The 12070-nt window shown below is 40.9% G+C and overlaps 1 protein-coding gene across 2 annotated transcripts in view; it reads left to right on the plus strand.

Annotated features, from left to right (window-relative positions):
- The window catches only part of DCAF5 (DDB1 and CUL4 associated factor 5), a 65691-nt gene extending 58475 nt beyond the window's left edge, over window positions 1–7216 (plus strand). For both annotated transcript variants that reach the window (XM_056492523.1, XM_056492524.1), the window contains exon 9: window positions 5153–7216. In XM_056492523.1, the coding sequence (XP_056348498.1) occupies window positions 5153–6964 (1812 nt within the window). In that variant the 3' untranslated portion in view covers window positions 6965–7216. The remainder of the gene's footprint in view (window positions 1–5152) is intronic.
- The last annotated feature ends 4854 nt before the right edge of the window (window positions 7217–12070 follow it).

Raw genomic sequence — 12070 nt, forward strand, 5'->3', positions numbered from 1 at the left:
CTCACTGATTTTTCAATTTCCAAGCAGTCAAACTGCCACTGTTTAACAACAGTTTTGCCAGAGGCATTTTTTTTTTATTGCTTTGGGAACTTGATTCATGCAGCCTGAATTTTCCCTTTTGGATTCTAGATCTGCTGACCCTCCACCCTATGAATCCTTCCTGCATGAGTGTGCTTAGACTGTTGGATTAGCATTGGTATAAACATCCCCTGTGACGCTTTTGTGTACTTCTGCTAGGGTTTTGGCAAGGCATTTTTTTTTGCCTAGTGATTAAAAGGTTAGTTTGATTAAGTCACAGGTTGTGTAAATCTTTCAAAGACACCTCTGCTTGAGCGCTTCCTTAGAAGAGAGCTCCTGTTGTGCCACTGTGTGTGCAGTGGAACTTGTGCAGCTGCTTTGAAGGAACTGAATTCCCCAGGCATTTCAAGCTAAAACAAATTAAGAGAAAGGTGTTTAATGTATTAAGTTTTTTGGCCAGCCAGAACTTCTTAGCCTTTTGTTGTATGTCCTTTTTGCCTCAGCTTTTAGTGTGCATTGTTTGGGGCTCACATCTTGTCTGAGCTGCCTGACTTCACTCTCTAGAAGTACTGTTTCACTGCACAGCAGTTTGCAGGTGACTGTACAAAAGTGGTTTCTTCTTCATTCCAGCCACTTCTGTGGATAGATGGGAGACTAGTAACTGCCACTAGCAGAAGGGCAAATTAGGAAAAACAGCACCAGCAGTTCTTAGGGGCCATTTACAGCATTAAAAACACTTGGGAACACAAGTCTTTCCTTTGCATGGCTGTCTTTCTTTCCCCTATATAAATGCTTTATGTGCTTGCTCAGAGAAATTGAGATGACAGGAGAAGGAACCATAAATAAAAATCACAGTTAAATTTTTTATGTTTTCTTATTTTGTTCTTTTTTGTTTGTTTTAATACTTTCTTTAAAAGTGTCTTTCTTTTTATTATCCCTCAAGTGTCCTCTAAAACCCTTTCTGGAATAAAATCACAGAAGATAACTTCACCGTGGTTGATTGCAATTGTCGAAACAATTCTAGAGTAATGTTAATATGTTAAAAATGTGGATACAAGTAGTTGTTTGTCTGAGCTCTTAATTTTTAGAGTAGCTGGCCTAAATTTAGTACTTCAAGAAAGGAGTAACTGATAGCACCAGCATCAAGCCATTCAATAATTCCATGAGCTTCTGCCAACACATTTGCTATTTTAATGTTGATTGCAAATGAGATACAAATTCACCTCAGGCCTAGCCCCACAGAAAAGAGTAGTATTCACAAAAATAGTTTTGATATTTAGGGTTATAGTTTTTTGTTTTAGTTTTATCTTTTTGTAAAGCACCCACAAGAATACAATCCAGCAATTTATTAGTTTAGGGTTTGATTTCTGGTAGGACTAAAAATAAGACCCAACAATCTCATTAAGAGGAGGCATTAGGAACTTCAACTCCAGACAGCGTGTGGTGGACACATCGCCCCAAATGAATTGTTCATTGCCCTTCACTTACTGAACTTCAGTAAAACTGTATGAAAAAGTGCAGCTGCAAGCTAAAATAATAATTTGCATCAAGGATTCACCACAAGGGCTAAAGCAATATAAAACAGAAAAATGCCACTTTCCCCTCAGTTAAGTGCTCAAGACATTGGGATGTGCTGGCAGGAAAGTGAATTGCATTGCAGAAGAAATAAATAAGGCATTCCCTCTGATGTGTTGGGCTTAGAGGAGGGCCATGGAGAACTATGCAGTTAGGAGACAGTTCCAGGAAAGATATAATAGATGAAATGTATAACAATTTTCAGAGAAAAAGTTCTGTTTTGTATTGAAATTGAAATATTGTGTAACAGAGCACAACTGTTGTGGGTCCCATTTGTTTAAAAATCATAAGTGTGTCGGAGATAACAAAGTCTATTTGCACATGTTGCTATGGTGACAAATTAATGGCATTGTGACTATCTGCCTCTGCCTAATCAGATAATCTAATGTAAATGGTTTTAATTATTCTCATGCTACAGGCATAACTACTTATTGGCTTTAAAATTTGGGGGTTTGCCACCCTGGAATACAAGCAATTCAAATATGCTGTCAGTAGATAGCTACTGAAGTAGAGAACCAGTTTTGTATTCCCGTTTTCTGTTATTGTTCCTATTTTTATATCTGTACCCAGGTCACCAGTGAGTAATATTCATCTCCTTAATCTTCTGGCAGAAAAAGAACTACTTGATAAATTGTTGCTTCAGTGGGTTGATTTGCCAACTTATTTTCTCCAGTTTGATCACATAATTCCTCAACATGGCATCAGTCAGAGGATGAGAAAAAGGCAAAGGCATTTCACTTATTAAGAAGCCCATTTCAGATGCCACAGAGAGCACTGGATCTGTTGGTACCAGTTTAAAGACTTCTCGTTCTGCCAAGGATAGATTCTTAGTCTGATTTCTTTCTGTGACTCTGGCAGGCCTTCACACTCCTTCATAACAAAATATCTAAAATGCAGGGATATCATTCTCCAGAGACAACTGATCCCATACAAGCAAGGTATTCATCCTGAATTCCCTTGACTTCTCTTTATTACTTACTTCTCTGTGAACAAATCTCTCTTGGAAGGGAAAAGCCTCACTGTGGACTCTTTGTAGCTATTTTTTTTCAATGTTTTGTACTGCTCTGTTTTTGCTGATGCTTGCAGAGAGAGCAGAAAGATGTGGTAGTGCTACCAAGGATATAGAATATCTCTGTGCACACTTTATGTACCCTTTTAGATTAATTTCATTACAAACAGGCCTTTCTCAGAGGAACTTTGGAGCAAACTACCTCTCCTCTACTTATACTGATTCATACCAGATCCAAGCATTTTCTAATTCTCTTGCTTACATATGAAAAAAAAGGCTTTATAAAACCTAGTGATCAGTCTAATGCTGCAAGGATTATTTGAGGAAGGGGCATGTCGGCCTGCTTGTCAAAGCACACAGTACAAAGCATTTACAGGAAGTTACATGCTTTGAAAAAACATCTGACTGCCTGCTGAAATGCTCAGTAGTGGGGGAAAGATCTGAGGCTGTGAGAGAAGGTACTGAACACACACTACATAAATCACAAAGAAGGGAGCAACCCAGGAATAGTCTTTTCAGCAAATAGAGTTCTATTTTTCTATTAAAAAATGTGGTGTATCCACAAGTCAACAGCCTCTCTGGTGGATTCACTGAGAGAAAGCTCCTTCCTATGTCTTTAGGAAATGGAGCCTGAGAAATTGAGGATGAGGAATAATTCTTCCTGGTCCCTTGAATAGTTCAAAAAGGTTAAGATTAGTTGCTGAAATTCTGTACATAGTAGACTTAGAGTGGGTTTTGTTATCTTCAACCAAACATGATGCTTGTCCTTTGGGCTATGTGTCTGGTAAGTGCAGTGCTTGAACCAAGCTACAGAAAACCATCTTCATTCTGGTTTCAAGTGTCATATTAAAGAACTGCACTGGGAGAGAATTTCCTGAAGAACTGCAAATAATTAAAAAAGCAATTAAGTAGCAATAGCAAATACACCTTAATATTGAGATGTTCCTGGAAACAGCCTAACACAATATAAAGTTCATTTCCCTTTGCTCTGAAAGGCAGCTTGATGATTATCTGCAGAAGAAAGTTTATCTACAGACCACTTTAATTTTGGAATAGTGTCTCTTTTATCCATCTAGGCAGATCATATGTGGAGGCTCGGTTAACCATAAATTACAGAGGATGCAAAGTAAAAGCTTTCAAATTTGGGAGATTTCCAGAATAAGGTTTACTTTTTCATCTTAAATTCAGCTGTTCTGGACAAGTAGTTGCAAGGTAATTTATTTCATTTTGCTTACATTATTAAAGGTGTAAAGTTTTCTTGTACACTGTTGAAGATCTCAGTGAATACAGAGTAACTGGCATTCTTGTGAGCTTTTCTTGTGTTGTTTGTCATGGTAGTATCAGGTTATGTTGTATGTGTTAACTGTTAACCTGTTAGATGAGTGCTGGTTATGTAATTTATACATGCAAAACACTCTTTTTGTTAGCAGTTTTGTCTGTTTGGAACAAAACTTAATTTCCCTTTTTTTCCAAAGACTATCCTAGAAGTTCAGCCTAGTATAGAGAGCTGGCATAGAAATTTTTCCCCTGAGCTTGTTAGCATGTTAAAACCAAAGCATGGCTGAGATCAGATCTTTTATAAGCAGAACATTAAGGCATTGTTGTAGATAAGCTACATACTGGCTCTGCTTACAGTAAGGCATTGTTCATTTCATTAACCATTGATCCAAAGTGATAGTGGTTGTCCACAGAATGTCATAATCACATTGCCCCCAAATCTGTGAGTAAATCTGAGAAGGGTGAGGACATGCAACTATTATGTTTGCTATGGATTACCAGTATCTTAGGCATATCAGTGAATCTTCTTTGGAGCTTTTTTTTTTTTTCCCCTTTTCCTCTCCATACCAGGAGAATTGAGGGAAGGATAGATGGACAGCATAGTCAAGACTGTTGCTGCTGGTGAAATCAGTACACTTCAAAAGTAGCTTTCAGTAAAACTCTTCAATTGCACCTCTTAAAACTGCTGCTGTATCTTCAGAGGGTGTTGGAAGATTTCTTTTCTTTGTAACTGTTCCCTAAAAGGAGTAGTGCAGCTCTGCTTTTCACCTCCATGCATTCAACTCCCTGCCTGCTGATCAGGTGGGATCGACTACGTAGCTGGATGAAATGTTACTCTACACCACTGGCACCAGCAACTCTAGTTTCCTGGGAAACAAGTGCCTTCATTAGTGCTAAGACTGTATTGTAGGCAACAAACTATTCTTACTGTTAGTGAGTAAGCATCCCTTATTACATAAAAATAGAGCCCTGCAATTTGGGAGAAATTATCACACAATGAACTACTAAAATGATGGATAATTTGCAGTGTGAGAGCTTTTATATTCTGTATGGGTGAAGTAAATGCAGAAAAACCACATTTGTAAAGGGGAAGAAAAAAATCCCACTGCTTTGTAATACTTGTAAGTATAGTACTGAGAAGTAAAAATTAAGAAAAACAATCTGCAACCTGCAGCTATTCTGGGTATTTGAGCTACTGCTCCATTTCAAATTCCTAAAATATTTTATGAATTCAAAGACATACGTGTGGGTTTTTTTTATTTTCTGCTACAGATCTGGAGTCCCTACAAGCAGCCTGACTGCACAGGAGACCTGGATGGTAGAATTGAGGATGATTCGCGTTGCCTCTACACTCATGAAGAGTACATCAGTCTTGTGTTGAACAGTGGCAGTGGTTTGTCCCACGATTATGCCAACCAATCAGTCCAGGAAGATCCACGGATGATGGCCTTTTTTGACTCTCTCGTGCGCCGGGAGATCGAGGGCTGGAGTTCTGACTCAGACAGCGACCTCAGTGAGAGCACAATCCTGCAGCTCCACGCAGGAGTAAGTGAGCGCTCCGCTTACAGCGAGTCTGAGTCCTCCACCTCTTTGCATCACTCCCCACCACACGTGGCTGAAGAGTCTGATGAAACTCCCTATAACTTAAGGGCCTTAAGATCAACTGCATCCCCCTCAGCCAGAGAAGACGTGGCTTCCCGTCAGCAGAGGCTCTCTGCGCTGAGAAAGTATCAGGACAAACGTCTCCTGGCCCTTTCCAATGAGTCTGACTCTGATGACAGTACCCGTGAGGCAGAGCTAGAGACAGACCTTTTCCCACGGCCACCATCTCCGAGCCCTGAGGAGAATGAATCCAGCAGTTCCAGCAGCAGCAGCAGCAGCACAGAAGATGAAGAGGAGCTGAACGAAAGACGCACATCGATGAGGCAACGCAATGCACTGAGGCGCCGGCAGAAGGTGCAAAAGGAGGAAAGGACTAGCACTAATACAGAGAATGTAACCCCTTACATAGGTGAGGACATATATGATTACCCCCAGATCAAAGTAGATGATCTTTCTTCCTCTCCAGCTTCTTCACCAGAAAGGAGTTCAGTCAACAAAGAAGTTCTCAAAGAAAGGACGTCCCCTTGTTCAGACAGTGAATCAGTGGAGAGAAAAATTTACAAAGCTTACAAATGGCTCCATTATTCTTACATATCATATTCAGCTAGTAAAGATGGTGAATCCTCCAGAGGAGATGGAGAAAATGATGAAGGAAAACCAGGAACCAGTGGAAGGCACAGTGCAACATGCTCACTAACTAAAGAAGATGCTAAGAACTTAAGTTCAGTAGTTCCTCAGGGTTCTTCAGCACTTTCTGCTGAAAACCACAACAGAGAAAATTTAAAAGAATGTGGTGGGACAGAAAATCCTAGTAATGGTCAAGCTCACGAATGTGACAATCAGCGGCGGATGGAGGGTCAAGAAAACACATCTGAAGACACAAGCAGTGGAGGTGTAGAGCATTCTTTTGAGACTAAAAAGCTCAATGGAAAAGCTATCTGCAAAGGGCTAAATAGCTGTACCGAAGAACCTTGCATTCAGACTGCAGGACTTGTGGAACAGAAAAATAGTCAGAACTGTCAACCAGCACCAAGCCATCACTCACTGGTCCCTCCATTCTCTGCTGTTGCCATCTGTAGCATGTCAGGTCACTGCTCCAGAAACCAGACTGATGGCAGTGAGGAGAGGAGCTTTGACACCTCCTGCGTTAACCACAATAATGGCCACTTGCATCTTCACCCTTCGTGCTTCAACAATGGACAGAGTTTTGGAGAGCAGGAGTCTGTGACCCAAGGACTACAGCTGCACTCAAATGCTGATAATGGCAACCTTGTACAGGTGGGTGTGACCTTGCACAGAGACTGCTGCCTGTCTGAAATGGACTCCAACAGCTACAATGTGAACACAAGAGAGGATACTGCTGACCTGCATCCTGCGGGCAGTGAGAGCACTCAACCTCTTGGAGGACTGAAAAGACATAGAGTGGAGTTGGAAGATGCAGATTCAGAGAGTTCATCCTTAGAAAAGAAGTTAAAAACATGATAAATGCAAATGTCTGTCGTAGTGTGCACTCACTCAGAAAGAAAAGGAAAAAGAAAGTATTAAAGGCACATAGAGGTTGGGTCTGAAACATTGCGTTTGATTCTCCATTCCGTTCTTCAGTGGGTCTGTTTTAGAATGCCAGTGGTTCATGCTGTATAAAAATCCAACTTGCTCCTTAATGAGACTGAGTCTAGTGTACCCATACAAGGTTCTGTTTAAAGTAAATCCTTATTAAGATGGTTGACTGCATAATTCTTGTGTGAACATGTGTCATTTTTTCAGCCAACCAACCAGGATGACTGCTTTAAAGTGTAATTGTTCTTCTAAGGAGGAAGTTTTCCATACTGACACTACATATTGCAGGCTGAAGAATGGTGAAATTAGATCACACTGCTGGTAGACCACACAATTAGGGTGTGTTTCTTATGGAGGAAAGCAGGGAAGAAGTGTTTCTGGGCCCTTTATTCTGCTGCAGAAAGTAAATAAATGCAACCATTAGGGAGGATATTTCCATAACTGGATGGTATCTTCAGAGATGATACTTCATAAAGTACTTACTCCTGATGCAGTTCAGTGACATTATTTTTATGCCAACAGAAAAGTTGTAGGAAATGAGCCTCTTTCCAAAATCAGCTTTAGACTGTTCCCATGGTGACATTCAATTTTGTGGGCTTTTTTAAAGAAAAGAGCTGAATAACACAGTGTCATCACTACATAGAAGTATGATTGCTGGCAACAGACAGGTATGATGCTGTAGACCTCATTCTAACCAAGGGCTTTTAAAAAACATGCCTTTCTGTGATTTTAACACATAGATATCCTTCTTCCTCTTTATCATTATTATTATTATTAAGAATATGGTTCTGGGTGTGGGGATATATTTTGATTGTGTTCACTGTTCCCCCGTGTTCTTACTCTTGGGAAGCAGTAGGCCAAACAGAAAATAGCTGAAGTATAGATAATGTAACTGATTCATGTTAACAGCAACATTTGGTAAAGATTGAAAAATGCTTTTTTGACAGTTTTTGGAGCCCAGAACAGGTTAGGATTGGAGATCAGGGTTGGTTTTCCGCCACTGTGCTGCTAATATTCGAAATTGGACATGGGTAGATGTATTCAGCAGAGTTCTGCATGTAAGGGAGAGATTCAGAGAACTGTTCCCACATGTGGAGCCTGGGTCTTCAAGTCTGGCAATCAGAACTTGTGCAAGAGCACAACTCTTGCTGCCAAGAACTTGAGTGCTCTGTGGTGGATGGGGTTGTTTCTTGCCTGGGCACTCTTTTGAGTGGAGTATCTGGTGAGTCATCTGAGTTCTGGCATGCTGGAATTGGTGGAATTGCACTTGCTTCCCTAGCAACAAGGTAAGAGTCAGTGTGTGAGGGGAAAACAAACCATCTATAGAGGACACAAAAACTACATGTACGTGCAACAAAAAAAGAGGCTTCTTTGGACCCCAGTAATTTTCAAAGGCTTTCAAGCCCAATACTGAGAAAGAGTTAGTTTATTTTAAGGAATTGGACATTTTTGCTTTCAATACAACTCTAGCAGTACATTGCTGTAAAGCACTGATCTCAGAATAATTATTTCATATCCACAACTCCCTAGTACTTTGGGAGAGTAGGAAGATGCCCTGTTAAAACAGGATGAAAGTGAAGGAGCACTTCAGAAGGGATGCTGTGAGGGAAAGGTGTGGGAGGGAGAGTGAAGAACACGACCTGAAACATTGACTTACAACTACTCTAAGTAGTCTGTCATAGGCTGTCTGCCCACACTGGGTCTGCTTTTCTGGGTGAGAAAGGCGAAGGGGTTTGCAAACAAAATCAAAAGTGACAATAAGAACAAGCTCTGATACACTGTTACCTTATTGAAAAAACTGTTCTGTACTTACTATATTGTACATTCCTACAATCAGGATCACTACAGGAGTGTTTTCCTTAGTGGTAGAAACATCTTACTGTAAATTCTGGCTTTTAGCCAAAATCTTGAGGTTACTAAGTCAAAACTTTTATGCTTTGAAAGTTCTTTACATGGGAAAACTTTTTCATCCCTCACTTCTAGTGAATGAACATCCATACTCTTATTTGACATGGTCATCTTTTCCTAGTGTTTTTTCAAATGCCTTGTGGTCTCACTTTCTGGTTCTTTTGTTTGTTTTGAGAAGCAGAATAAAAGCTCCAGACTTGGTGTTACAGAATCACAGAATGGATAAGTCTGGAGGAGAGCACTGGAGGTCATCTAATCCAACCTGCTCCTGTTCTGGCTCTGGGCATAAAGGATTGCTGTGGTTTCCCCAAAGACAAACTCCCATGCTGCCTGCATTCTTGTTATTTCTAGTTACTGCCAGGCAGGAGGAGGAAGGCAAGCTGCAATCTTAACCTTTTGTTCACAGGAAATTTCAGTGCACACAAGAACTGCAGCTTCTGAAGCAGTGTGTTCACCTCCTCACACAAAAAACATTATCAGCAGCAGGCTGCTCCATTATGTGGTGAAGAGCCCCAAAAAAGCAAGCCAGCAAGCAGCAGCATGTCCCTTTGAGGTAGCCAACACTGAGAAGAGCTGCTCTGTTGCTGCAGGTTGCTTCACTCTGTCATTGATCCTGTGTATTTGCTCTCCCTCACTACACTGGGTTGCTCATCCTGCTGTGTGCCCATAGTTTCCATATGAATTTTGCTGTGTGCTTGGAATTGTCACTCCCTACTTCTGGGAAAAGAGTAAACTGTTCAGTGGAAAATCTTACTAATTTATCAGATGAGATTTTACCTTTACTAATAATCTGCCATGTACTTAAAACCCGAAAAGGTTGTGTAAATATTGAACTACCCTGTTAGTCACTATTTGCTTACCATGCAGCTTGTTATGGCAGGAAATTTGCTAAGCCACCTTGTACAGTTCCAGAGAGCCTTATCTGTGGAAAAGAAAAACCCTCCCTTATATGTCCTCAGAGCATGTTAGACAGAAATATTGATTTTTGATGAAGCTCTTTCTTCTATTTCTACAAGATCACAGACTATTTGCTTATTTCAGCTTTCTCTGTTTAAAGAGAGAGTCAAAGCTGACTCTTCCTCTGAAGAGCAAGCATAAGGCTTTTCTGGCCTGGGGTATTAACTACTTGTAGAGATGCAGAAGAATGAGAGATCTGTCAACCAAAGTTCATCCTGCAGCACTTCAGAGAACATTTTAGCAAAGCTGGTGAGTCTTCTCCAAGCTGAGTGGCTCAATGGAGATGGCACTTTGCTGTTCAGAAGCAGGTCTCACAGACTGTGCATGAGCAGAAAGACACAGCTGTCTTGGGAAGGCAAGAGCACAGGTTTTTACCAGTTGCTTGCAGAAAATTCCAAAATCCAGCCTGTCCCAGCTGGAGTAATAAATGGGAAGGACAACTTATTTAAGAACCTTCCCTCCCAAATTTGCAGTGGATGTTTTCCTGCTAAGTTTCATAATAGAATAAGTGATTGAAACCCAATCCTAATCTCTGAATATAACCTATGTCACTTGGTAGCTGGGAAATCACTATACCTCATTCAAAGGAATCACTATTCCTCAACATCCAAAAGAGATAAATGTGGTTGTGTTCACTTCTGAGGTCTTGTATTTGCCTGCATTGTCACATCCTCATGAACACATAGAGGTCTCTCCTCACTGTGGCCATCACAAGCTGATGTGGCCTGATATTACTGAAGTCTTGGGCTGCTTTCATTTGCAGTTAATGAATTTTGCTGTTTTTGGAAGAGAGAGAGGCAAGATTGTTGTTATTGCCCCATTCAGCTAAAATGTTCTGTGTTAGTGAGATTTTTATCTCCTTTTTACAGGCACTGGTACTGGCAGAGCTACCCTTTACACCTGATGCTTTCTCTCATTTTCAGCCACTCAGATTAGCTGGGTGTCTTTGTCAGACCTGAGAAGCTCAGGGCTGTGCTGCAGGAGCTTCAGAGTGCCAGGGAAATGCAAATGCCTGCAAAAGCTGAATTACTATGTGCACTGCACATGGCTCTTCAGGAATTCTTCAATAAACTAATTCTAGCACATACATAATTTATAAAATATATCAGCACACTCCTGCAGCTGTATCAGGATGCACTAATTAGACCAGCTAATGCTCTATTCTTATGAACAAGAACTCTGTTTCAGACATCTGATAAAATAACAATTCCCTTGGGGAGAAAAAAGAAAAAACCAAAACCACCACCCCCCCTCCTCAATAAAAAACCCCAAACCAATATCCCACTGGTTACAAGAGGCTCCAAGTTTGCCAAAGTTTTCTTCACTGATAGTGCTGATCAGAAACAGAGAAATCCCAGACATCAGCGTGTTCTGTGATCAGAAGAAATAATTTCAATTTGACTGAAGTTAAGGACTTGAACTTGGGCCTCCTGCCTTTTGCTTGAGCATCCTAAGCATCAGCCTACTGCATTATTTAGGATGAGTTTCTTCATCTTTTGTCTGAAATGCAAAGGGGAAAGGAAATAGAAACAGTTCCTTCCACAAATCCCTGGAGCAGAGCCTTGAGCCCAGCCCTGCTGGTTTATGGTTTGGTGAGAAAATGCTGGAGGACTCTTTCTCCTTCTCCACCTTGTGTGATCTCTGTTCCAGAGAGCAAGACAGAGATGCTGACACAGCTCTGTATACTTATCATTGTCTTGAACATGGTAGAATGGTCTTTTCCAAATTGGGTGGTGTGGGTATAATTTTTTAAATATTATTATTTTGTTGTAGACACATAATACCTACCTCCTGAGCTGACTGGCCAAGTCAGTGAGCTATTTGTTCTGGGATATGGCTGGCAAGCTCAGCTTCTCTATCTTGGGGATATCTTCCCATTATGTTCTAGTCCAGCATGGTCTCACCAGCAGCTCTGGTGTTGCTTTGCAGATGTAGGTTGGCATTGTTGCAGCTTTCAGAGCTGATCAGAGTTTTGCCTTTGCTGAAGCTGCTGTTTGCATTCTGGCTGCTTAGAGCTATGTGATGCAAATGAGTAAAAATGCTCCTATAAGCACGCAAAAAATGCCTGTGTTTGAACTTTTGAAGGGGGAGCAGGTCCCTCGCAGCCAGACAATGCCTCTGGCTATGTCTAGCACTTTCGTGATTGGATGCTACAGGACTTGCAGG

Source organism: Oenanthe melanoleuca, chromosome 5, assembly GCF_029582105.1.
Source record: "Oenanthe melanoleuca isolate GR-GAL-2019-014 chromosome 5, OMel1.0, whole genome shotgun sequence".
In the NCBI taxonomy this organism is placed as follows: Eukaryota; Metazoa; Chordata; class Aves; order Passeriformes; family Muscicapidae; genus Oenanthe; species Oenanthe melanoleuca.